Here is a 27,329-nt window from a genome sequence, read left to right as displayed (position 1 = left end):
AAAGGGCAGCTGAAAATCACCTGGTCCAGCACCTTGCTCAAAGCAGGGCTACCTTCAAAGCCATATCAAATAGCTCAGGACCTTCCCTAGTCAAGTGCTGCCTATCCGTACGGTTGGAGAACCCACAGCCTTCTGATTAATTTGATTTTAAATATGAATTCAAATGTCACTAGTGTAGCAGTAGTGAAAGCCATTCGACTGGCTTTACTTTCTCTTACCAAATGAGAGTTAGCTGCAGGTGAGAATAAGCCCTGCCAGTTCTTCGTTTTGTCTCCCACAACCCACAAAGCTCTCATTGTCTGTCCTCACTTTTAATACTTTTGAACCAACATCTACAGATTATCTCTGTAAATCCCAAGCAGTGCCTAGTCACCATGTGAACAACAAATTCCCACATTTAACAGCATTTAAGAGCAAAGGTCAGATAATATGTAGCTGCACACTACACATTTTTATACCCAATAGCATAATTTATACTTTGGCTCCATGTTGCTGCCATGTGGATAACAATGTGCAATCATTTGTACTTGGCCTCCTTTCCTAACTAGTATATTCTTAAATGTCACAAGATAAAGACTCTAATTTTATATAGTCTAACTGCCTTGTGACATGAGCAAACACTCACAATTTCATGGTACTCCTAAGGAAAAAAGGATCCCAAACTAATTTTGAGCTTTTACATATTTTTTTCAACCCACAGAGCACCTTGCTACTTTTGCTAATAGCAACCCACAGTCTGAAATCAATGCAATGAACTTCTACTGTGGGTACCATATTGACAACAGAAATGGTGCAAGTCCTTACACTGGAAGGCTGACTCCTTAGTCACATAGGTAAAATTTAGAAATTGTGGTTCTGATAAGAGGTCAGTATGGGAGAGGGAAAATAATGAGGTGCCAGATGAGTGCACCTTCCTGTAAGGAAGGCAGAGAGATGGGAATTAAAAGTAGACAAGGGATGCTGTGGAGGTACCATTAACTTTCACAGGGCTGTAAGAGCAGCTCTCTTCCTTACTGATTCTCTGCTGCCTCATTTCTTGTGGACACAGTTTGTTACTCCCCAGTAGTGCCCCTTCTCCAAGCTGTTACCTATTCCCATCCTCATCACGTCCTCCTTTTTGCTTCCTGTCCTTCAGCAGTCTCTACCTGCTTCTTAAGGTAATGAAGTAAGAAGGGCAGAGCTGAGGTCAAGCTCTGTTTCTATGAGGGTAAATGCCAGGGAGATAAAGGTTTGAGAGTGGGAGGAGAGCCCTTTTCCTGTGTTGCTCAACTACTTAGTCCAAGCTGCATTTCAGCTGTGTCTGCAGAAGATGGGGGATGGAGGGTGATCAATGTCATTGCTCCAGCCACAAAGCAAGGGCTTTGCCTCTCCTTACATGCAATCTGTTAGCTTTCCTTAGTCAAATGTTTCCTCTGTGCTGCAAAGTCCATGTTAAAGAGGCCTTGTCTACAGCTAGGTCTGTGTTCCCAGAGAAACAATTAGCAACTGCAAAATCAGGAGGTACTAAGAAAGCCTCTGAAGCTATACCCAGGGGTCTGGAAAATGAAGGGGGATAGACCAAGAAGAAAGAAGAGTCTAGAGCAATTTAAGGGAACAATGCCACTAGTTTTAAGCAACACATCTGGTGTTAAGCTTTAATCTTTGAACGAGAAAGAAGTCTCAAGGTCCACCAGCCTAAAATATAATAAAGCCTTAAAAGTCTTCACTTTCCTGAATCCCAACTGGAAAGAACAGCTTCAAAGAGCTTGGAAGTGCTGAGGTGAAGAGCATGTGATCATTAGAAGATTTCAAAAGACGGTCCTCAGCACAAAATCCAGAAAGTTCACCTTTCTGTGGGACAAAAGATGCATCCCTCACAAAGGCTGAAGGAACAAAATCTTTGCATCTCATTTTGCCTGAGAGCAGAAGGGAATACAAGATCATCTTGTTTCACTTGGTATATATCACATCATTAATTTCTATTTAGTCACTGCTATGCAGAACTTGCTAACTTGAATCATGTAAAAAGCACACCAGGTCTCAAGAGACTAAGATGCTTTATGCAACAGGCAGATATGAGAGACGGAAGGATGAAAAAATCTTGCAATGATGAAGGCATGATAAGAGATGTGCAAATGATACTAACAAATGACACTCTATCTTGCCCAATATTTTTGTCAGTATGAAGGGAAAATTCTATTCCAAGCTCCCTTTAAAGGGTTGCTGTGTTCCAGGACAAAGACTTTCTGCATGCACAGGTGCACTTAGGTAGCTCAGCTCAGTCCCATCCTAAAAAGTGTGAAAATAGAAATATGAATAAGGGGCCAAGCAGATGAATGAATAGTAAAGATTGCCAGTACGTGTCCACAAATGAGTATTTGAACATTTCACTACTGAAACTTCTGAAAATATCAACTGCCTTGTGAAACTCCGGTTATTCCACCACACAAGAGTATTTGTGGTCAAGCTGCATGGAGAAATAGCAAGTGTTTAAACTAATTTCTTAAAAGAGAGCCTTTCCTCTACATGCTATTCTTGCACATCCATGCGTGGCTCCTGTTCAGGAGCAGGAATTGGTTTTCTGATTCAGCAGTTGTGTAGCTGACGTAGTTACACTCTTTGAGAGATTTCTTCAGAAAAATGACACGCTTAGGCTAAAGTGCATGTAATCCACACATACACCATTACTCACAATGCAGTACTGTGCAGCATGAAATTCAGGCTATTCTTCATATTTTTGGCTTCAACTGCTACCTTGGTTACTTAAAAAATGCTCACCATCTGATTCATTCAAAGGAAAACTGCGCACTGGTAGATGTAAGAACAGCACGCATGTTAATTTCCAGATAAACTAATCTCTTTTCAGATATTGAGATCATTGCTTCCCCAGAAGTGTTGCACTGGTCATCAGAACTGAACAGCTCAGGAGAAACACTGCCTTTACTAATTACAGCATCTAAGCTAAAGCACACAGAGGTTATAGTACAGTATGACAAATTATGCCAGTGCTCAATTCATGTGCCAAATTTCACCACGCCTTTGCTTTCTGCAGGTGTGGAGCAAAATGCCTCAGTAACATTTAGACACGAACACCACCACACCTCTTAACAACTCACAAAGTCTAAATGCTATTGGAGTATGTCAGCAAAGATTGCTTGGCAAGGGAAGGCTTGCGAATGTACATGTAATATGTACACATTAGATATCTATCTACACTGTTTCAAAATAAAGACGCATGTGTCCTCACTCAAAGCTTTGAACGGAAATAAGATACTCAAAGAAGTAATTTCTTTTGAACTTTAAGAGCTATTTAAGACTTCACAATGATACAAAGTTATCCCACATAAAAATCTCTTAGGACAGAAATCAAAATCCGTTACAACCATTCCAGCTGAGACATATACACCATTGTTACACTTAAATTTACAAGGTCAGGACAAGCTTATGCTGCATTCTGTGACAAAAGGGTTCCTTTGCACACCAAAGTCCATGTACTCACTTCAAGCACACAATCACTGATCACCATTATCATCACTTCAGTCCCTGTACTCCTATTCTCTGTACTGTTCTGGCCCTTGAGAATTACAGGATTGTTATGAAACTAAATGTTAAGCTGCCCTCCCACAGGATTCCAATATTCTCAGGTTTCAAAACCCTTGTCTTCCCCACCCCTCTTATCTCCTGAAGTCCTTATAATGGTTTGGGACATTTAAAATCCTTTCATGTTTAAGACTTACTGGCCTGCTCTGGCTGAGTCAAAAACATGAGTTAGAAAGCTCTGTTGGCTGAACCAGAAACCATTCCCTTTCAAGTAAATAAACAGCACTTTTACTGTAAAAAACAATATTAGAAGATGTCAGAGAAATGGAATAGCTTTTCTTCAAGCTTCATTGTTTTCTTTTCAAATACAGAACACCTTAGGTTTGAATTAAATTAGATTTTCAAGAATTATAAAGGGTTGATAGTTAAAACAGCATACCTATACAAAAACCAGCCATGGCATGTTGTATCCTAAAATACTGCGTGAAAGGAGAAGCTGCCAAATCTTTCTCTCAAAACCCTTAAGTACTTTTAGATCACTTTATAAATGATCTATGTAGACGTCAAGCATTTAGCCTACTCCTGATCCCAGGTACCAACGAACTGAGCAACATACTGTGTAAGAAAGTTGTATTGACTTGTGCTAAGTTACACGGGAAACTGAAGGAAAACAAAATGTGCTTATATAGCTGAGATCTGGCCAGTGTTGCCAATATCTGTCCTGCCAAAATGGAAACATGAATGACCACAGTGAATGAGCCACAGCCTTACTTCCCACAGGAAGGATACTACCAAAACGTAAGTCTTTGAGCATGTTGGAGTGTTGACTTAGTATAGAGTGGGAGTGAGGGAACCACTGCTCCTGAGTCAGCCTCAGCACCGCCCACTGAACTCTGTATCTTCTAGCGTAGGTAACTTCACAGGATGCTGGAAAACATTATCATCATCACACTGATTTACTGTATATCTTCCTTTTAGATGAGAACAATTGTAGTTACTCTGTACATATTTTTTTCACTAATAACCATCCATGCTATTCAAAAGGCATTTTTAAAAGGCAACTTTAAGACCTTGTACAAATACCATCCTCTCATTCATTCAAATCCCACATTTCTGCATATATGGAACACCTCAGTCACTTCTTGTAACAGAGTAAATACTATGAGTAGTTAGCAAATTAAATTCATCCCTGCTTTAAAAACAGAAAATCCAAGTAGCTGCTCCAAGGGATGAAGTTTATTTAGTGAATCTATCATTCGTTCTACAACACAATTAAATTTGCAAAGATGACTCAAATCATTTAAAGCTTTGGAAATCATTTAGGGCCAATGTAAACAGATTACAACTTTCCCAGGCGCAATGGAAGCAATTAATTCTGCAGTGAACACCTCTCCTACACTACTGTGCTCTCTGGAAAACTTAACAGATGCATCTAATTATAACCCACACTGAAACATGCTGTTTCTGTGTAGCTACAATTTCAAAACAGCCGAGGGGCAGGGAAGAATCATCCTATTAAAGCTATGAGGCTGCTCACCTGTAGGAAAGCAACTTTAGCAAAGCTTTGAGTTCCCAACTCACATTGATGCAGAAAGTTCACCGCTGGCAAGGCGCCCTTTGCGTGAGCAACCTCTTCTGCCATATAAAACATTTGGCAGATAATCCCAAAGCTCAGTCCTTACTCAAGAGACTCTGTGCCAGCTACTCCCCTACAGAATAAGCCCACGTGTATATTCATAGACCTCAGGGCAGAAGAAAGGTTTCAGAAAACAGTTTGTGCTGAGGAGATAGACCTTGGGGGTGAGTATTTCTCAATATTGAGGAGGAATCCCTCAAAGACAAGCAGCTCTTATGCAGGTATTCAAGGTGATATTTTCAACAGAGCAAGGAGGTAAAGAATGAAATAAAAGGCAGAGTTACATAGGATTTTTCAGTCAGAGGTGAGAACTGAGATGGACAGGACAATGGAGGTATGGACAGTGTGACTGTGAAGAGAATTAGCAATGGAGATGCTTCAGTAGCCAAAGCAAGAAGAAAAAGAGTATTCAATAGAATACCAATTTTGGGGAAAGTAAAGAATACATCTCTGAAATGCTACATAGGGCAAACAGTTGCTTTCAACTTAGGAAACTTTCAACAGGGAAACTGAGGCAGCAGGGGAAAAAAAAGAAGTCTAATCTGAAATCCACATCAGGTTCTAGTGTTGTTGCAGCGATAAGAAAAGCAAGTGTCTGATAAGTGTTTCTCAACATTCATTATCTCATGATGAAAATGCTTCCCTGCTTATACAGTTTTAGAATCCTCCAAGATTAACAAAATCCATTTTACTAAAATAGAAGCCCACCAGAAATGACCAACTTTTTATCAGTAGGAAACGGACAACAGAAAAACTCACAAATATGATGTCACTGTCCCTTCTCTGTCTGTTCCTTGGAAATTGTTTCTATTAGAGGAATCGTAAGTAGGTCAGCTACTGCATTTTTTTGCCCTCCAAATTGCAAAAGAAATGTTGTTTCAAGCAGTGATGGTTCAAGTTGTTACTAGCCTGTTGCCACAAAAACGTTTATAGAAATATTTCTGCAGTCAGTTTTGTAAGGTTCTTGTATGGTATTACTCTCACCGTCACTTCACATCCTACTCTGAGATGATTCAGTTCTTCCATAGGGATGTGGCCTTTAGGGCAAAATAAATTGCAGTGTCATGAGTCATAAGAACCTTTGAAGAACAGGTCAGGCAGACTATAAATTCAGCCTACCCACCATCTGAACTGCAGAAACTTTGGACAGACCCAGAGCAGCAGTCTTCCTCCCTGCACAAAACAAGGTACTGTAATTATTTCTAGAGATTATTTATTTCATGAACTGTTGGATGATGTTGACAAATGCATAGAAAAAAAGGCAGAAGGAATCTGAATAGAAAAGAACAAATACTTGAGGAAGAATTTTACTAAGATGGCACAGGTAAGGTCTAGAAGGGGCAAGTCTCAGAAATATGCAGCAAGAGCAACTTATTCTACATAATTCTCACTGGTAGAAATGTATATCATAACAGAATAAGAGCCAGTGTGTTTGCTTAAGTTAGATCATTTGTTCCTGTGCTCTTCAGTTCTTGTTTACATCAAGACACAGTCAGTGCATCTTTATGGCCATTCTGTATAAACCAGAATAGCTCCTACTACATACCTAAAGCTCTCAGCTTCAACTGCAATGCAAAGAACAAAGAGCACCACTTGTGTTCTACTGAATAAGGAAATCTTGTTTTGCAGAACTGGAAAACTAGCACCCTAAGACAGAGTTTCAGGAAATTTTTGAAGGTTAAAAATGGAAATCAGGATACTTCTTAGCACACAGTAGTTAGAGGCTGCTTGCCTAGTGCTTCAATATCTTCTTGTATCCTAAAGGAATAGAGTATTTGTTCACTATAGTTATGAGCACCAAAAGGCTCTTGCACCAGTAGTCATAAGAAACAATCTCTTAGCATCTTCTAGCCCATGCACCAGTGAGTAACATTATCACATGTCACTCCAAGATACTGTAAAGTACAATAAATGTCCTGATTAACAAATACAAAATGGAATAGGAGGCTGCTTTTTCTATATCATTTGAGTTTGGTTAGTGTCGTTGGTGAAATGGGCTACACTACACTTAATATAACTTTTTAGTAGCTAATCCTCCACATTTTTCATAGAGACATCTCTCTTCTTTCCATCTGTAAGTTCTTTACTATGTCATTATATTGCTTACATAGAATTCACCATACAGTTATAAATTGCATGCTTTTCTTTTTAGTACAACACTGTAACCGTGTTATTTTGATAAGTTTTCATTTGTACCTCTTGACTGTCCCTTGCACAGACATCTGTCTTTCCAAGTGAACTTCTGCTGAACCAGGAGAGTTCACTCATACACTACAAACAACACACATAGTTGGCAGAAATGAATGCTGTACCAGTGCTGACAGGTCAGAATGCTTTCATTCAGTTTCCTGAAGTCAGAGGAGAGCTGAGGAAAATACTGGCACAGTCTAGATTTTGCCTTTGGACAAACACTGCCAGTGACTCTCAATCATTCAAAGGATCACTGTAATGCACTGTCAGTCTTCCACAATCAATAAGTGTTGAAAATACTTCTAGAAAGCCTACAGATCATAAAATAAACTTCAAATACTGAAAGGAAGCCTGTAGACATATAGCAAACACAATTAATTCTTAGCTAATAACATTTTTTGTCCCTTTCTGTGCAGGTTCAGAACAATGGAAGCTTTAAATAAAGCAAACACAAGCTTTGCTCTTGACTTTTTCAAACATGAGTGCCAGGAAGATGACAACGAGAACATTTTGTTCTCCCCTTTCAGTATCTCATCTGCCCTGGCTACTGTGTATTTGGGAGCCAAAGGCAACACTGCAGATCAGATGGCAAAGGTGAGTCTGAGAAGAGCTGATCTCTTAGAGTAACATTCTCTATGAAAGAAATTTACCATGATGCATCAACAGAAAACCAGATACAGGTCAAAAGACACAGCCTACAGTAGCTTCTGCAAACACCAAATGGGAGCACTGGCACTAGTCACTGGAGACACTCTCTCCTTTTAAATCTCACTGAAAGAAAGAAGGGCTCTTTATCCTAAAGCTCAATAATTGAGCACTCACCAGTGAGAGGGAGACTTGGATTCTCCAACCTGCCTTCCCCCAGAAAATTCTCATTTTCTGTCTCATCACTTTGGAAATGGCCCTATGCAGAAAGACCCTTTGCTATATCTCTAGTAAGTTTTATGCTTTGCTAACATAAATCTACAAACTCACGAGGTCAGAGAAGAAACACAGGGTGATAATACAACCCCTTCTTTTGAGTATGTACTTTACAGGAAAAATTACATACTGAAGTTCCTAAACTCTATTTGTGCAAAGTTCACAGCTTCAACAGGCAGCAGTGAGAACAACCCCAATGCAAACATGGTTACCTAGCCTTTACTGCAGAAGAACTGGTGAATTGGCCTCTGCTAAGGCAGCAGTCCAACTACTGAGCTACAGGACAAATGAGGACCAGCGGGGTCACAAAGAAAGGAGAGATCTTCTGTCAGGAAGAAGGGAAAACAAAACAAAACAAAAGGCTTCTGAAAAAATGTTCCAAGGTTAGATGTACAGTTTTGAAGCCTGGGTAAGGTGCCCAGAGGAAGGTATTTAGGGTATGAATCTGCTCCCAGTGTTTTCCTGTTTTCTGACATGTAGGGGCTCTCTGTTTATACTTATACTTTGGTAGTTTCCACCTGGAAATAACTGGTCCTTCCCAGGTATAATCCTGTGAGTGCAAGGACCAACCTGAAGCAGCAAATTCCTCTAGAAATACCAGATCCATGAGAGTTCTGCTTACAACCCTCATCTAAGTATGCTCAAGACATCTTGTACACATGGGTTCAAAAGTAAAATCTGTCTTTGTCTTTTCATCACCCGACCTATGACATCACTGAAAGTTTTTACTGAAATTTTCTGTCATTGCATTTATTACTGCAATTTCCACTGTAGGTACTCTACTTCAACGAAGCTGAAGGAGCCAGAAACGTCACCACAACTATAAGAATGCAAGTCTATTCCAGAACAGATGAGCGCCTATCAAATCACCGTGCCTGTTTCCAGAAGGTATATCACCAAGTCTAATGATCAAGCTATGGTCATGGTAACACGTTCCCTCGCTTTTATTTTCCCTCTCTGCTTGCCTTCCTCAAATGCAGTGTACACAACTGTTTGGTATAGCATCCTGTGATACCTTCATCTTATGCAATATTTGAGACACGCTTCCCATTTTTAGGTAGAATTGCAAAATTTAACCTCAAATTTGTGAAATTTGAAATGTAATGATTGGGGCTATTCTCTATCAATGGATCTCTTGATCCTCCCTTCAGCTTTGAGGAGAGGTTTCTTTCTCTCTTTTTTTTCTCTTTTTTCTTTTTTTTTTCCTCTTTCCTTCACTCTTCCTTCCTTTTTCTCTTTCAATCTTTCTTTCTTTCTTTCATTCTTTTCTTCTTTATTTCTTTTCTTTTATAACTATTACTGTTCAATAGCTAGTTATTTAGCAACACGTTCTTTGAACAGGCATGGTCCCTATCTCAGAACAAATCAAAACAACAATACTACTCTCCCACAATTTGATTGCGGCATCAACACAACAGCAACAACAAAAAAAACTACAGAAGTAACTTTTACAGGCTACCTGTGCTTGATACATTTCAGAAATTAGTTTCCATTTCATTCGAAAGTTTAGTGAATAAACTGGCATGTTGGAATTTCCTAAGGTGGACTTTGCAATAAATCTTAAAGAAATGGAAATTATTGTATTCCTGAGATATTTCTTCGACAGACTGGCAGGCATCTTTTTTTCAAAATAGACATAATTTAAGAGAGCAGAAAATTTGGAAATCAAACTCTGAGTGAGTAAAGCCATTTTTCCTCACTGACAATGCAGCCACTGTGGTAAAGTTCCTCTCCCCACTCTTTCCCATCAGTCTTTTTTCTTTCTGTGGGTAAATCATTTCCCTGAAGTCTATCCACAAAACCCCTGTGGCAGCAAGTTCTGATAAATGGGAACTTGAGTCTACAGCCACGGTGGGAAGAGTAATTTTGGGGACTACGTCAACAACCCATTTACACTGCATGAACAGGAGATGGATTGTTTCTCATGAGTAATGCCTGTTTGAACTGTAAGAACGATGGAGATCTTCAGGCAGTGAAAAGAAACTGTTCTAATAGCTTAGAAATTTAGATGGCTGTTCATGCCTCTGATTCTCTTGTAATAACAAGATGAATACAACACAGGTCTAGTTTTTCAGTTCACTAATTCACAACTTCATTTACTCAAGCTGGTTTGACAGTTTGAGTCCACGTTCATTTAATCCTGTTACTTAAATATAAAGAATTTACTGCAGTTACTGCAACAAAAAGCATTTGCAAAATATTAATATTTAGAGGAAGGTTAAAAAAGTTAGAAGCAAACTTACCACATAATTAACTTTTATAAATCTAATCAGTAGTCACACAGCCAAGTCTTCATGTATAGTCTAGCAATTACATTCTGTCTCTCTCCCTGATGTACTTTGTTTTGCAACGTCCATTTAGAATCCCTTAAATATTCTACACAGTTCAAGCTCTTACTACTTGCATTCCAGGGCTCTTACAGAGTCCATAGCATATCTGAAACTTTTAGTAATTTCACATAATTCCTTTAATATCTGTCTGAGCTAGTACACATCTTGTATTGCAGGACAGGCAACACCATCTGAATAGCAATAGTTTACATAGAGCTGCATGAGGAAAGAATTTAGAAATTTTGAAATGCATAACCCTTATTTCCTTGTCTCCAAGACAGAAATAGGCAAATCAGGTAATATCCATGCTGGGTTTAAAGCACTCAACTTGGAAATCAACCAACCCACTAAAAATTACCAGCTCAGAAGTGTCAACCATTTATATGGAGAAAAGTCACTGCCTTTCAGTAAGGTACGTAGGCCATTTATTCATGTTATACTGTGTGTGTCAAACGTTATGATCTATCTACGACAACAAACAATAATAATTTATATACTTTCAAATATTTTCATTACATCTGCAAATTGTGTTATTATCTTTAACATGCATACTTCCTGTGAGATTCCTCTTGAGAATAGGATGTGTATTTAATTTGTGTGATTTACAGATGTGGCTAGGCAAAAACATTTAAATTATGTATTTCCAAATAAAAATACTGTGTTCTTCTGACAAAATGCTGCAGCCTATGTAATTTTCATTTACTCTCTCCACTTGGCTATTTATTGGCATTCACACTGGCAGGCAACAAACATAAGACAGATGTCTCTCTTGCACTGCAGGAATACTTACAGTTAGCGAAGAAATACTACAATGCAGAACCACAATCGGTTGACTTTGTGGGAGCAGCAAATGAAATCAGAAGAGAGATCAATTCCAGGGTTGAAAACCAGACTGAAGGTAAACTCTCACATCTACTCTCCCAGTTCTGAAGGAAGTAATTTTAGTCATGAACAAATTCTTTGTGCCCAAAGGGCCCAAGGTAGGTAAACAGTTTAACTCAGAAAGGGAAATCAGAACAATTTTGCTAAGGTAATCATCTGCTGGCAAGCCCTTACTAAAATTATCTTTCTCCATTTGAAAGGGAGAGGAATGTGGTTTTCTTTATAAATCAAGGTTGTCATGGATTTGTGAATCTCAAGTTAGAAGCATGCCAAATCAACACTTTAAATTTCCTTGTCTTATGTCTTCATTAACTATGCCAACATTTACTCTGTAACAGTAAAGCTGCACAAATATGTAAATGTTCTTTGGTTTTCTCTAGGTAAAATAAAAAGTCTTCTGCCTCCTGGATCCATAGATTCACTCACCAGGCTAGTTCTGGTAAATGCACTCTACTTCAAAGGAAACTGGGCAACAAAGTTTGATGCTGAAGAAACCAGGCAAAGGCCTTTCAGAATAAATACGGTATGGTAACATATTCCCTTATACACCAGACTGCAGGTTGAAAAAATAGTGAAAAAGATGGAGGAGATAAATTCCTGTCATTCTTTAAATCCACATAGCACTAAAATTAGAATATTTAAAACATATGTTATATCCTTCTTAGCACGACTTCAGTATAAAGATTGCACACATATGCTAGCACCCAAGGCACAAATAAAATTAACAGAAGCCAGCTTAAAACAAACTTCCACATGCCTCTTACAGCAGGAAAAACATAGATGTGAATAAAGCTGTATGAACTAGTTCTATACATTTTCATTTTTAACCATACAATGAATCAGAGTGGAACGGAGCTTCCAGTAAATATGTGTCATCCCAGCTGGCTAAGATAGCCTTCTTAGCCTCCAAGTGCATTCCCAGAAGAGAGGGACCCTCTGTACATCCTACAGTTTCTCTTAGGGATGTACCTCCACCATGCTATTCAATGTAGTCTTTTACCGTTCTGGGTATAAATAGCAAGGTTTTCGTTTGATTTATTGCAGCATACAACTAAACCAGTGCCAATGATGCACCTGACTGATAAATTTAATTGGACCTACGTAGAATCAGTCCAGACTGATGTTCTTGAGCTTCCATATGTCAATAATGACCTCAGTATGTTCATCCTGCTGCCACGGGATATCACTGGCCTACAAAAGGTAAAGGGTAACTGTAAGCTCAAATTGTGTGAGAAACAAGAATGTTTTCATGCATATCCATGGTAAAGGATAAACATTAGGTTACAGTCTTATTTCTAGGAAAGAAGGTACAGATGAGGCTCAAGGAAAAACAAGCCCCAACATTGCCCAAATGTTATGAAATTGAACCTCTTGAATGTTTTGTTTAGTTTTCTTTTTAGCTCCTGGCAGGTGGCACTTCTGTGCTTTCTAATGTTGATCAGTGCTGGAAATAAGTAGCCCAAACCCAAAAGACTGGCTCTAACTCCAGCTAAAGAACAATGAGGACAGAAGGACAGTTCTGTTGACTATCTGTACTGACTCAGACAGATATTATTACAATAAAAAAAAAAGCACAAGCTAGACGCCCTGCATTACTTTCTATGATGTTCAGAGCTAATATACATGTACACTGCCACCTTCTGTAAACACACCGAACCTGACTTCAGATAGTAAACTATTGTGAAATTCTCATTTATATTAGTGGGTGTTTTGTAGAAAAAAAAAGTTAGTTTCACTAAATTCTAAGACATACAGAAAACAGAAATGTGAGCACCACGTCAAATAGAATATTGTTACTTGACGGTGATGTTGTTTTACAAATATTTAACCCCTCTGTATTCCCTGATGATTATTGAGAACGGTTCAAATACTGCACTGACATACAGTAGAGAAAAATACTCCTTCCTAGTAGAAAATATTTCAAAGTTGGCATTTCACTAATGGTTTTTGTACTTGAAAAGTACAATTTTTTTCGACAAAAAAAGCTACAAAATTTTTGTAGCTTGAAAAGTTCTTAAATAAGAATATAGAAGAAATCAACCTTAGAGAACAGTTTTTTTGAACACTGTGTAATTTTCTGGCTCTCTTTTCAATTAACTGCAGCTAATAAATGAATTGACTTTTGAAAAATTGTCTGCATGGACCAGTCCAGAATTAATGGAGGAAATGAAAATGGAAGTGTATCTACCCAGGTTCACAGTAGAAGAGAAATATGACCTGAAATCTACTTTGAGCAAGATGGGGATGGAAGACGCTTTCACAGAAGGTCAAGCTGATTTCAGTGGAATGTCAGAGAATGCTGACCTGTTTTTGTCACAAGTTTTTCACAAGTGTTATGTGGAAGTCAATGAAGAAGGCACAGAGGCAGCGGCTGCCAGTTCAGCATCTCTAGCATCACGAAGCCTTGGTGCTACAGTTTTTTTTGTAGCAGATCATCCTTTTCTCTTCATTATCAGACACAACAAGACCAAGTGTGTCCTTTTCTTTGGAAGGTTCTGCTCCCCCTAGAAAATCAACTATTAATAAACAAGCCCTTACAACAACAATGAACACAATGTATGCCATGAAGAACACCTCCACAGACTTTACCCTTTTCCTGTACTATTGACAATCTCTGCTAGAAGAGAGCTCATATTAAAAATAACATGAATTCAAACCTCTGATTCATTTTCCTTTGCAAAGAATCCTAGCATTGTATACAGCACTATAAAACACCAAACTGCACACTGAACAACATGGATGTGTCTTTTCAGTGCTTTCCAAACCAGAACTGCTACAATGCAGAACAGACAAGCTGATCTAAAACAGTACTTCCCGATACATTTCCTTTTGCACATAAGAAAAGAAACAGGAGAAACTCATTCCTGCATAAAGTTGTCACCTCTCTTCAAAGCTAACTGACCCAGGCCACCTCTACCACAGCCTTGTCAGTTTTAAATCAGCTTCACAACATAGCATGGCTGGTAATGAAACAAAGCTGCAAAATCCTCTGTGTTACCGGTACTGTTGATTTGCTCTTGCACACAGAGGAGCTAACACGTACTTTCTAATCTGTGCCCCTCATAAATTGGCAAATACCAAACAATACAGAACCAGAGTAAAATAAAACACATACCTTGAAATGCTCTCTTTCGTCATAATTGTCATTCATTCAACACTGTTGCAGCCCAGCACTGCATTGCTTTACTCTCCTTTTACTTTGCCACTTATTTTGCTGCTTGGAAGCAAGACCAAGTGGGAGAATCAAGTCTGTAATGTTAACTCCCTAAGTGCTGTCTCAAAGATTACATGCAAATTCTCCCCTACATATTCACTGCTTTCACAGCTCTTATTCCTAAGGAGGGGGTATTCCCAATCAGTCATGCACATCTAAGAACACAGGTGATGCTCCTATTTCTCTGAATTCAGAATGGTGAGAAAAGGACTGGGTCTTTTAACAGCACTTGCACACACTGACAGCATCTCACTATAAACATCCCTTCCCAGGAAGGGAGGATACCTTTTTCCTGGCAGAGAGAGGAGTGCTGACTGATGGTGAGTCTTTTCTGTATTATTCCATGTGGCCAGGCTCCTTTTTAGCTCTGCTTCCCAAATGGGAAGGAATATAGGGAGAGTATTGTGAAGCAAAAGCTTTATTGTATCCTCACACAGCCTCACAAGCACTGCCTTCTGCCTGAGCTATGAAACATATCACAGGATCTCAATGCCCAGAGGCGTTTCTGACATGTCCTGCTTCACCTAACATAATGGCTTCAAGTCACTGAAGCACTACCTGATGTTTCTCAGGAATAAAGACACAAAAGCCATATCTGGGAGGCCAAGGAGAAACAAAACCCCAACAGTGCGCAACCGAACTCAGAAACAAATGTCATCCACCTTTTCTATTTTAAGCATAGTTACAAAGATGAAAGAGTGAATGTCCTCTTGGCAATGCTGGATCATTACCAAAGGCCAATGGCAACCAAATTAGAGGGTGAATCTTGCATTGAGGAACAACATTTTCTCATGGTAAGTAGCACCGCACTAGGGCAGATTGCCTAGAAAAACTGAGGATTTCCAATTCAGGAAAGGGCTTTAGCTGACCTAATTTACCTGTGGGCCTGCTCCAGGCATGCACTGGACTATAAACCAGCTTCTGTCTTGTTTCTGTCAACATCCATTCTACCTTACCACCTCAATTTCTCATCCTCTCTGGCACCTGTGCAGCTTGACTAGCAGGGGCAGTTAGCTTGCTTGCTTGCTTGCTCTCAGCATTTCTTCGGGATTTGGAATCTCTCTAGCTTGGCATTTCCCACTGATCAATCATTCAGTGGACCTTTCTTCTACCCTGATTTTTTTTATAACCATTCTCATTGTCCTAAAGTAACCACTTGTTTAATTTCTGGCATTTCTTCATTGCCTTGCATAACACTGATTTCTATAACTTTTCAGAAGACTTGACCCACTCTGTTCCTGTAATCAGGCTTACAGCAAAATGCTTGGCACACCATAGTTTCCTTCCCTCCCTCCTCTTTCCTTCCGTCCCTTAGACTCTTACAGATGTTGCCACTACCTTCCCCTTCTCTTACCCACCCAAGAGCAGCCCTGCTGCCTTCTGGGACAGCAGAGTGACAACTATTGTATTTATCCCTGCTATATTTTTTTCACCCCTTCCTTGCTCAAGTTCTGCCAGTGGGGCTGTTTCAGTTCTTGCCCTCCTCCATGGCATGCAAGTACTGTGCACTAACTCAGTATTTTGCAGTGTTTCTCTGAAGTGTCTCCCAACCATGGATGCAATGAGATTCTTTCACCAACACAAGAAGCAAGGTGTTCAGCCTTACATCTTCAATGGCTTTGCCTCTGCCTATGCTCCCAATGATCTTCACTCTGAAGCTTGACTCTCAGAGACTAATTCAGTCAGTAAGCTCTTGACATGTTACACTGATGCATCTTATTCATAGAATCATAGAATGGCTTGGGTTAGAAGGAACCTCAAAGATCATCTCAAAGCTTCCTGCCAACGACTAAATCAGGCATTATATCAGGCTGCCCAGAGCCCCATCCAACTTGGCCCTGAACATCTGCAGGGATGGGGCATCCACAACTTCTTTGAGCAGCCTGTTCCAACATCTCACCACTTTCTCAGTGAAAACTTTCCCCGACGTCTAATCTAAGTCTACCTTCTTTTAGTTTAAAACCATTCCCCCTTGTACTATCACTAACTACCCATGCAAAAAGTTGATTTCCCTCCTTTTAGGTTCTTCTTTTAGGTACTTGAAGGCTGCTATCAGGTCTCCCCTGATCCTTCACTTCTTCAGACTGAAGAAATGCAGCTTCCTCAGCCAATCTTCATAGAAGAGGTCTTCCAGTTCTCTAATCACCTTCATGGCCCTGCTCTGGACTCGTTCCAAAAGGTCCACATCTTTCCTGTGCTGGGTGCCTCATGCCTGGACACAGCACTTCAGATGAGGTCTCATGAGGGTAGAATATAGGGGGACAATCACCTCCCTCTCCCTGCTGGCCACCTTCTTTTGATACAGCCCAAGATACTGTTGGCCTTTCAGGCTACAAGAGCCCACTGCTGGCTCATGTTAAGTTCTTCATCTGCCAGGATCCCTAACTCCTTCTCAGTAGGGCTACTCTCGATGAGTTCTTATCCTAGTACAGACACGTATCTGGGATTGCTTCAGCACAAGTGCAACACCTAACACTTGGCCTTTGTGAACCTCATTATGTTCACATGAACCCAATCCTCAAGCCTGTCCAGGTCTCTATTAAAAAAACAAGAGTCATGGCTTCACAAGGCTGAAAAGTTGGATCAGTCCTACAATACCTGCTTACATTCAGAAACCAAAACCATTCTGGTTCTGTAATCATTTTACTAGATTTATTTATTTTAAACAACAGGCCAGTTGTCTTCACAACACCAGAAGATCATTGAAATGAATGAGTGAATTGTTTTGCTGTCCTCCCAGTAGACAATTGTGGTGTAACAGTTTAAATGAGATTATGATCCACTTTGTTCCTCTGAAATGCCTAAAACAAAAACGTAACAAGATGAACAAGGAACTAAAACATAACAAGATCAACAAGGAAGACAAAACCATGTGAGATCTTTTTGGGATTCATTAGAGAGAAGCTTTGAGTAGGTGGGAACAGAGTTGACATCAGAGAGAAGGAAAGGGAAGTGCAAACAGTACTATATTTCTAAATTTATTCACTGCTTAACACGCAGACACAGAACCTGACAGGACAAGACTCAGGTCTTCTCTCTCACGGGATCACAGGTAAGCATTTAAACCAATTTAAATAACTTTTCTGATGTTTTTAAATAGTTATCTATAGCTTGCATGACGGTGGAAGTATATTAAAACGTACCAGGGTTATACTGTAGTCATTTTTTATATATTCTTTTCTAGATCTTATGCCTTATAGAAACTGAATGTGTGGGCTAAGGAAAACAGCTGGGGGCATAACTGATCACAAGAAGGAAAATCTTGTCAGGACAGTAGTTGTCTTACTAATTACAATATTCAGTTTGATAAAGGAGTCTCATACTTCAGGCGAAGCAAAGGCCATTTTCATTCTGCCTTGTACATGACAAGGGACTCAGGAGTAGAGTAAGACAGATTTCTATCCTGATGCTCATTTGGTCAGGTTCTCCAAGGAGAGGATGTCACTCTGTGGTACAGATTTGGTATAGACAGGATAACGACTGCCAGAAAAACTGAAGTGGTTTGTAGCAAAAAACTTGATAAATATCTGTGGACTTCAGAGACTGACCTGCAATTTCTGCAGTGCCATTCAATAAATATAAATCTTTCTTTACATAATAATAACAACAATAAAAACAATATTTTCCAGTCTCTCTATCAGAAAACAACATCAAGAAGGTACTACTGAACAGGTAAGTTAAAGTTTGGAACGCTCATAGCTTATACACATAGATATTTGCCAGTTTCTGAGGAAAATAAAATTGCCAGAATATAAAGAAGAGACTGTAGTTAGACTTTGTGAATAAAATGGTAACACTCCAAAAACAAATAACAACTTTGCCATACATTATATTATCTGAAATGGGTGGCTAGCCAGAAAAATTCCATAAGCCCAAGAGTTACACCTAAATACATTCTCAGTATTAGGTCCTAATTCTACCTAGATCCAAAATAAGGTAGTGAAAATCTCAGATGTCCCACGTACGAAAATTACTTAAACTTCCCTGGGAATATTACTTTGATAATGAGTTAGGAATGAAAATGAACAAGATATGCAGCTTACAAATCTACACACTTTTGAAAACCAAAGGCAGAAAGAAACATGAATAAAAGGGCAGATCTATAAAAGAGGACACATCTATAATTATAGGGAAATATAAGATGGATAACAAAAACCTAAAAGAAATTGCTGTTCCCAGCAGGTGGCACATGTATACATATGTATATGTATATGTATATGTGTAGAAGATGTAACATACAACTAGGTTATTTGTTTCAAAAGGTACCAACGCACTGCATTGCAAATGTAACATTTCTCACTAATATGCACTGCATACATCATTTTAGATGTTCAAATACTAAGTTCTGTTTGTTGCCTCTTTCCAGGCTGTAGCAATGGAACAGGTTTCAGCATCAATTGGCAACTTTACAGTTGATCTTTTCAACGAGATAAATGAGACCAATAGAGACAAAAACATTTTCTTTTCCCCTTGGAGTATATCATCTGCTCTCGCCCTGACATACCTGGCTGCAAAAGGCAATACAGCAAGAGAGATGGCAAAGGTAAGTAGCTCTGTGAAGCTATGATGCTCAACACTGCCCAGCACTGCTGTTGAGATGCCCTGTTCCATCATCATAGGGAAAAACTACATTTGGGTTTGCACAAATGCATTGATATTGCTGAGTGCAATGGCTGTGGAAGGGAGTTCAGCCTTGTCATATGCAGACAAAAGTACTGTGATGACGTTCACAGAGGGAAGCAATACTATTCCTTGTACTGTATGGGATTTACATATACTACAGCTCCAGTGTCCCCCTGATTAGATCAGAAGATAGCACAGTGAGTTATCATAAGGAGCCAAACAAGACAACCGTTTTACCTCTATTAGGTTTTAAGTCATGCAAATTCTTTCATGCCAACTTCTTACCTCTGGAAACTCTATTTGCAGGTTCTTCATTTCACTAAAGCTGTGGAATCTGAAAGCTCTTCTGTGGCCAGACCTTCTCGGGGCAGACCAAAAAGAAGAAGAATGGTATCTGTTAGACCTGAAATCACAAGATAAGAATTAAAATGTCTGGAAACAGTTTTAAGAGTCCACTATTTCTTGTTCACAGCTCTCTTTATGTTTAAAGTATAAAACCCAGTATACTTTGCAACACATCCAATTTTAGTTCTTTTCACTCATTCAGACTCAAAAGTATAGAAGCACAAGTCACTGGGATAGTCTGGAAGGTTTGCAATATGGTAAATCAGTTAATTAAGTCATAAATGGAGCTCTGCAAACTGCAGTGGCAAATTTGGAAAGATAAAAAGTAAGAGAAAGGAACAGAAATCCCTCCCCAACATCTATCCCTTTGCGTGTTTCAAAAACTTCATGCAAAAAATGCAACTGGTAAATGTACAGTTTCTCTTTCCAAGGACCCTGAGCATGAGCAAACTGAAAACATCCACTCTGGATTCAAAGAGCTCCTGACAGCCTTCAACAAACCCAGAAACACCTACTCACTGAAAAGTGCCAACCGTATCTATGTGGAAAAAACCTATCCATTGCTGCCTGTAAGTTGAATGGTTTTATTTCAAAGAGGATTAAGAAAAATTGCCAAAAAAAGAGAAAAGTTTTGCACTGTATTCATTGTATTCACTTGTTATTAATAGAACAGATTTGAAGCTGTCCATAAATGCCACAAATGACGAGTCTTGGCTTCTAGTGATAAACTTCACTGGAAAATACCATTTGGGCTTCTCCCAGTATATAAGAATGCATTTGGCTGTAATGCAGGACTGCTTTTCTTGTAGTACAGCTTTATCACTAGGAACCTGAATACATACAATTGAAAATGAGATATTAAAATAAGCACATCCAGGGGATGTGCACAGTCTTCTTTCCTTCTCCAAATAAAAGTGGGAATGAGAGAATAAGAGAAGGAAAATGTTTGTCCTTTGGTTATTTCTTAACCGTTAACTCACCGCTCAATAGAGAGCACAAGGCTACATCCTGCAGTTGCCTATGTGCAAAAAGTTAACAAGAAGTCCAAGAGCTAACAAATTACTTTCTGGACTATAAAAATACTGTACAATACAGAATATTTCCTTCTTTCTTTCTTTTTATATGCCATTTTCCAGACATATATACAGCTCAGTAAGAAATACTATAAGGCAGAGCCAAACAAGGTTAACTTTAAGACAGCACCGGAACAAACCAGAAAGGAAATCAACACCTGGGTGGAAAAACAAACCGACAGTAAGTTGAGCTCGACCCCAACATCCTTCCTCTTCCTGCTGCTCCCTTTGGGACCCTGTTTCCACACTTGTGACTGTAGCACCCAGGTCATGCCTTCTGGTGTGGGCAGTAGATGGCTGTCTGCTTCCAGTTGCTTGCCATGAGACTGTGGCATTTTTTTCAGGCAAGAACCAATTGCTGTCAGCTAGCCAGGAGAACTGGGCAGCAAACAGCAAACAGACTAACTGGTTTATGTCAAGGAAGTAATACAGGGAGTAGGGCACTGAGGCTTGCACTCTTTCAGTAAGGAGTTGAACAGAGCGGATAAAGAATCAAAACATTCCCTCACTTTGTTACAGTGGAGTAAAGTCTGACTTTTCTGATTTTAAAAGGTAAAATCAAGAATTTGCTGAGTTCGGATGATGTGAGAAGCATAACCAAGTTGATCTTGGTCAATGCCATTTATTTCAAGGCAGAATGGGAAGTGAAATTTCAGGCAGGACACACATCTATGCAACCCTTCCGACTGAGCAAGGTAAGCTCCTCTGGTGTCCTGCTTACAGCAAGCAGACTGGACTGTGCACCTACTGTTACCATCTTTTATTTCATCCATCCTTTAGCCATGCCTTGGTAAACAGACTCTCTGTAAAGTTGTTTACAGCAAAATGTGTCAGTGGTCAGCTCACCAACATTTATGGAAATTAAGATGCTGCTCAGGCAAAGGATAACTAGATCCAGATGGAACACAGTTTCCAAAAATGCTAGAGTCACTTAAAGCCTTTTTGCAAAACTAAGGTATAAGGGCTAGATTGTAAAAATCAGATATTGAGAGTCCATGCTTCCTGGACAGGACCTGCATGCCATGCTATCAATGAGTACAGTACCCACACCTCTGTGCTGCACAGTCCAACTGCGAATACAGCTGCAGCAGCACAGCTCCACTGGATGGGTGCATGGCTGAGTGAGACTAGAAGTAATGTTGCCAGAGAGAGGAGATCACAAAAAGGCTGCACAACATTTATCCTCTTACACCACAGCTGTTTCACTGCTGTGGTGTTGGGTGGCTGTATGCCATGAATGCTCCATCCCCCTAATTCTTGCTGACATTTCTGGCTCCTTTCCTCTCTCCTCTGTGGGCTGTTGTGCATGTTCTGGGGAAAAGAGAAAATCAGTTAGCTCAGTCCCCAGCAAAATACTCTGGGACAAGAGACAAGATCAGCAATATTGTCCAGTCAAGAAAAGCCTTGGAAAAAGAATGTCAAATCTCTGTTACAAAAGCTGCTTATGAAAGTTTCCTCTTTACAAGGAGTTCCTTTTGTCAAGGAATAATTCCTAACCGATAAATGAATACCTTACAGAACAAGTCCAAGCTCGTGAAGATGATGTATATGAGAAATACATTTCCAGTTCTTATCATGGAAAAAATGAACTTCAAAATGATTGAGCTTCCATATGTGAAACGTGAACTCAGTATGTTCATCCTACTTCCTGATGACATCAAAGATGGCACTACTGGTCTTGAGCAGGTAAAAAGTTACGCTACATCCATTCTGTATCACCAGTCAGTCATCAGAACAAAAAGGACAGACTGATGACCATATGGCCCTTTCTTTCTTCTGCAATTAATCTGGCAAAAGTAGCACTCAAAAACTTGCAGCATTATGCCTCACATTTGCTTTGCAGCCTGTTCTCTGGTCATCAGTGAAAGCAATTTATATTTCATGTTTTTCAGCTGAATGTTAACTATGCCATTTTAAAAAACTGTTTAAAAAATCGATTAAAAAGAAGACAATCATAATTAATGATTGTTTTTTTAATTATTGGTTTATCCTTGCAATTATCAAATTCCTCTTATTTCTTAAACACTAGCTGGAAAGAGAACTCACCTACGAGAAGCTGTCAGAATGGGCTGATTCAAAGAAGATGACAGAAACTCTTGTGGATCTGCACCTGCCTAAGTTCTCTCTGGAGGACAGATATGATCTCCGTGATACTCTGAAGAGCATGGGAATGACAAGTGCCTTCAGCCTCAATGCTGATTTCAGTGGGATGACTGATAAGAGAGATTTGGTTATTTCCAAAGTCATTCATCAGTCTTTTGTTGCAGTTGATGAGAAAGGCACTGAGGCAGCTGCTGCTACAGCTGTAATTATAACAGTCACAAGTACAGCTATCAACTATGCTCTGACATTTAAGGCTGATCACCCTTTCCATTTCTTCATCAGACACAACAAATCCAAAACGATCCTGTTTTTTGGCAGACTCTGCTGCCCAGTAGAATGAATTACTCCTCGCTCCCAGAGGCATCCAAAGTTCACTTTTCAAAGGAAAAACGTGAACTGTAGTGTTAAAAGCTCAGCCTTCAACCATATAGCCATAAGTACTGGAAGTATATGTTTTTTTTCCTTGAGTAAGGCAGCATCCAGACAGACCATGTGCCTCAAAGATTGTCTCTCTACTACTCCTTTCCATTACGCTAATGAAATTGCCTTTCATAGAAAGCAAATGCTTAATGTATAATTGCTAACCTCTGTTCACCTTGCATTTTGTCCTTATTTCTCTGAAAGCTCAAGGCTGAGGTTGATAAGCATCCCAACCAGCAATAAGACCAAGAAAACTAAATCAACATGCCTTACTGCTACCTCTTACTGAAATGTGATCTAAACAATTCAAATCTGCTTTCCATTTCCAATTTAATGTAATTGCATCTGCTTCCTGGCTAACATCTGCACAGTTTCCTTGTTACCTGGATCATTGATAAATGTATGATTTGTAACTTCGAGTGCCTTTCAGCTAAGATAGTCCTGGTATTGACAGAAACACCAGTAAGATTTTTATGCATGCTTCACTTCATTATTTTGCCATGATCTACATTTACAACAATAAATGAATTTGGAAGTATGTTTGTGCTATGCAAGATTCTAACTCACCTAGCTCTTTTAGAGCATCCCGTACAATGAATGGCTGACACACATTTCCACTCTAGCTGTTCCAAACCAACCATCACATCACCACTAATGTCAAAGTGTGAAACACTCTAATAAACCAGTGTCTTACTCCCACTAGATTTCATACAACACTGAAAACACTGTTGTTCAACATGTTGTCCTAGACATTTACTAGACACACCAAATCAAATGAAAGCCTGTGATGAGATAACAGTTAAGGCATTTGCCCAGTCTTGTTCAACATCTTCATCAATAATCTAGATAAAGGAATAAACTTGCTGCATCCTCAGCAAGTTTGCTGACAATAAGAAGCTGGGAGGAGTGGCTGACAGGCCAGGAGACTGAACTCCTGGACAGGCTGGAGAGTGGGGTGGAGAGGAACCTTGTGAGCTTCAACAAGAAAAAGCATAGGGTGCTGCATCTGGGGAGGAATAACTGCATGCATCAGTGCATATCAGGGGCTAGCCTGCTGGAAAACAGCTCTGAGGAAAAAAAGCTGGGTGTCATGGTAGACAACAGATTGGCCATGAGCCAACAGTGTGCACTTGTGGCCCAGGCAGCCACCGGTATTCTGGGGTGAATTAAAAAGAGTGAGGCCAGCAAGTTGAGCGAGGTGATCCTACCCATCTACTCTACCCTGGTAAGGCCATATTTGGAGTACTGTGCCCAGTTCTGGGCTCCTCAGTTCAAGAAAGACAGGAAACCACTGAAGAGAGTCCAGCAGAGGGCTGCAAAGTTGATTAGAGGCCTGGAGCATCTCCCATAGAAAGAAAGGTTTAGAGAGTACAGACTGCTCAGCCTGGAGAAGAAAAGACTAAGGGGTGGATCTCATCATTGTTTATAAACATCTAAAGTGCAGGAATCAAGTGAATAGGCCCAGACTCTTTTCAGTGGTGTGCAGCAAAAGGGGCAGTGGCCAAAAACTGCATGCAGAAAATTCTATAAAAACACTAAGAAGTACTTCTTTACTTTGAGGGTGACAGAGCACTGGAACTCCATAAGAGAGCTTATGGAGTCTCCTTCTCTAGAGATCTGCAAGACCTGCCTGGATGCTTTTCTGTACAACCTGTTGTACGAAGCTGCTTTCGCAGGGGGTTGGACTGGATGATCTCCGAGAGGTCCTTCCAACTTCTATGATTCTGTGATTCTGTGATCTGAACTAGCTTTCACTGTAAGCAATCAGCTTTCCATTTTTAACCACTGCTTACTGCACTATCAGCCCCCCTTGGAAGGGGCTGAAATAAAAGACTGACCAGAGCAAATAGCCCAAAAGAGTTGCTTCCAAACAGCCAATGCTGTATCAGTAACATCAGTTTCTTCCATTAGCTTAGGACGGCAGCAGCTGTGCTTTCCTTTGCCTATAGGAATTTCATAAAGTTCTGTAGCCATGATGATATCCAGCTATCACATGTGACAGAACATTATTTCAAGCAGCAAGATCTGAATGCTGGAGGGAAGTACTGTAAAAACTTAGCAAAATTCCACCTGTAATTACAGCTTACCCTCCACCACAACAAAAGGTAGTCTATTTGGAAATATACCTCCACCCAACAGTGTACACCTACGCCTTTTCTGTACACCATGTTGCTTCTAAATTCACTGCCCTCCCTCATCTGTAACCCCCAGCTCAGGGTTCAGCTGTCTGTCACTGAGAACCCACCTTGGTTCAGCCCAGCTGCACGCTACTGACTCAGCTTTACAAAGAAATGTACTAAGGTGTGGAAAAGCACACAAGTGAAAACTACACAATAAAAGTAAAGTAAAAATACAAAGAAGTTATTGTCAGGACGGAATAGTCAGCATAGCAAGGACTCGAGGATAAACATTTGCATATGGGGTGTAAAACTTTAATTAAAAAAAAAAAAGTTAAGAATTGGAATTCTCCAGTTTGTTCAGGTCCTTCTGAATGGCAGCAAAATCCTTCTGGATGGATGGTGTATCATCCACTCCTCCAAGTTTTGTATTGTCTGCAAACTTGGTGAGGGTGATGCTCTATCTCTGCATCCTGGTCATTAATGAATGTATAAATAATACTGACAGTGGTGTTAACCATTGGGGTACACCTTTAGAGACTCACCTGGATTTCGTGCCACTGATCACAACTCTCTGGGCCTGGCTGGGCTCACTTATCCATCCCATCATTTGTCAGCCTGGCAGGCTTTCAAGCAGCCTTACAGGAAAGAGTATTAAATGTAGTTTCTAAAGTCAAGGTAAACAACATTGAGTATTCTCCCCTCATCGAAGAGGCTAGCTGGCTAGCTGCTTCATCCTAGAAGGCAAACAGGCTGGCTAAGCATGACTTCCCCTTCACATATCAATCCTGACTACTCTCAATCTCCTTGTTCTTCATGAGTTTCACAGTAGTGTCCACCTCTGTGGTAGACTGACCTCATGACAAGCAGAAACGGCAGAGAGAGTACGAAATGATAAAGACAAGGAATGTTACAGTGCTGGTGTATTTTTGGTACTCGAGGCTTGGATGCAGAAAAAAACAGCAACAATACAACCTATTTTAGGACTAAAATGCAAATGTATCAATAGTTTGTAAGGTTTTTATTTTACCATCAGTAACTGGAACAAGAAAATCCCTTTTTAAATATTATTTATACTCCAGTCACTTACAGGTCTATTGAAACCACTGTGATACTTATTCTCCTTTCTTCTCTTGGAGGACAAGGCTGAATGGAGAGCAAAAAACTGTAACTGGACTAAGTCTAGCACTGATTGTACTTTTTTTTTAACCAGGCATAAGTGTGAATGCCTAGATGTACCAAACTACAGAGTAAATTGATCACAGGCATAGGAGTACAACAATAGAATAGACAGAGTGCCCAAAAGCCAAATCTCACATCCACACTGAGAAAGCTGGGGATGAAAGATGACTTCATAAGAATGCCCGAGAAAAGAGACTGGTTTTATCAGAAAACTTTTAATGACCCATTTGTCAGAGACCAGCAAACCTATTTGTGGCCAGCAAGTCAGGCAGGGGTTTTGATGCTGCAACACATTGTTTCTACCATTCTGTTTACAGTAAGCCATTATTTCCTCTCCTTCACGTGGCACAGCAAAACCAAGAGCACCTTTTCTTTCTCATATTTTCTCCCCTTTGAAACTCTACTCCCTCTTACTAAACAGGATCTTGCAGCAGATACCACACAGTGTCCACACAGTTTGGGCACCCTTTTGTAATTTTCCTGTATTTTTGGCCAATCTTTGTCGTTTGTAGTACAGTAATTATCACTATTAACTGCTTTCTTACTTCTCCTAAATATTCAGCCAAACAGGTAACAACAGTTTCAGATATGTAGCAAGAACATTTCTTCACCAAATAACTAAACATAATAGTGTTCAAAAGATTTCTGAAGAAAGAAAATGAGACGGATACTCCAGGTATGAAAAATGTGCACACTTAGAGAGAGAACATGTAAAAGAAGATAGGCATATATGTCACTCCTGAAACCTTGCACTGTGTATGTATCAGTCAGATT

The 27,329-nt window shown here is 39.8% G+C and overlaps 3 protein-coding genes across 16 annotated transcripts in view; 2 read left to right on the top strand and 1 right to left on the bottom strand.

The window, feature by feature from the left end:
* The window catches only part of LOC104910128 (uncharacterized), a 105,666-nt gene that overhangs the window by 66,467 nt on the left and 11,870 nt on the right, over positions 1–27,329 (bottom strand). For all 12 annotated transcript variants that reach the window (XR_014882323.1, XR_014882324.1, XR_014882322.1 and 9 more), the window contains exon 2: positions 19,601–19,718. The gene's annotated coding sequence lies outside the window, so the exon portion shown is untranslated. The remainder of the gene's footprint in view (positions 1–19,600; positions 19,719–27,329) is intronic.
* LOC100544385 (serpin B10-like) lies at positions 6,184–14,134 on the top strand. 2 transcript variants are annotated; one of them, XM_010708422.4, is made up of 8 exons: positions 6,184–6,342; positions 7,762–7,939; positions 9,041–9,154; positions 10,874–11,008; positions 11,377–11,494; positions 11,859–12,001; positions 12,523–12,678; positions 13,582–14,134. In XM_010708422.4, the coding sequence occupies exons 2-8, from the start codon at positions 7,772–7,774 to the stop codon at positions 13,984–13,986; spliced, it is 1,239 nt and encodes a 412-aa protein (XP_010706724.1). In that variant the 5' UTR covers positions 6,184–6,342; positions 7,762–7,771; the 3' UTR covers positions 13,987–14,134. The 2 variants fall into 2 exon arrangements, with proteins under 2 accessions (XP_010706724.1, XP_085076431.1); XM_085220305.1 differs by lacking the exon at positions 12,523–12,678.
* Positions 15,307–23,794, top strand: LOC100546242 (heterochromatin-associated protein MENT). 2 transcript variants are annotated; one of them, XM_010708423.4, is made up of 10 exons: positions 15,307–15,486; positions 17,693–17,744; positions 18,322–18,364; positions 19,059–19,235; positions 19,622–19,705; positions 20,092–20,229; positions 20,797–20,914; positions 21,286–21,428; positions 22,252–22,419; positions 22,763–23,794. In XM_010708423.4, the coding sequence occupies exons 4-10, from the start codon at positions 19,068–19,070 to the stop codon at positions 23,174–23,176; spliced, it is 1,233 nt and encodes a 410-aa protein (XP_010706725.1). In that variant the 5' UTR covers positions 15,307–15,486; positions 17,693–17,744; positions 18,322–18,364; positions 19,059–19,067; the 3' UTR covers positions 23,177–23,794. The 2 variants fall into 2 exon arrangements, with proteins under 2 accessions (XP_010706725.1, XP_003204841.1); XM_003204793.5 differs by lacking the exon at positions 18,322–18,364.

This window comes from Meleagris gallopavo, chromosome 3, assembly GCF_905368555.1.
Source record: "Meleagris gallopavo chromosome 3, MGAL_WU_HG_1.1, whole genome shotgun sequence".
In the NCBI taxonomy this organism is placed as follows: Eukaryota; Metazoa; Chordata; class Aves; order Galliformes; family Phasianidae; genus Meleagris; species Meleagris gallopavo.
Note: the sequence above shows the minus strand (reverse complement) of the source record. Positions and strands in the feature narration are given on the sequence as shown.

Excerpts from the sequence above, each read along its gene's own strand:
- LOC100544385 (XM_010708422.4), top strand. The coding sequence starts at position 7,772 with ATGGAAGCTTTAAATAAAGCAAACACAAGCTTTGCTCTTGACTTTTTC. Across the intron at positions 7,940-9,040 it reads CTGCAGATCAGATGGCAAAG|GTACTCTACTTCAACGAAGC; the intron begins GTGAGTCTGAGA and ends TTTCCACTGTAG. Across the intron at positions 11,495-11,858 it reads GGTTGAAAACCAGACTGAAG|GTAAAATAAAAAGTCTTCTG; the intron begins GTAAACTCTCAC and ends GGTTTTCTCTAG.
- LOC100546242 (XM_003204793.5), top strand. The coding sequence starts at position 19,068 with ATGGAACAGGTTTCAGCATCAATTGGCAACTTTACAGTTGATCTTTTC. Across the intron at positions 19,236-19,621 it reads CAGCAAGAGAGATGGCAAAG|GTTCTTCATTTCACTAAAGC; the intron begins GTAAGTAGCTCT and ends CTCTATTTGCAG. Across the intron at positions 22,420-22,762 it reads GCACTACTGGTCTTGAGCAG|CTGGAAAGAGAACTCACCTA; the intron begins GTAAAAAGTTAC and ends CTTAAACACTAG.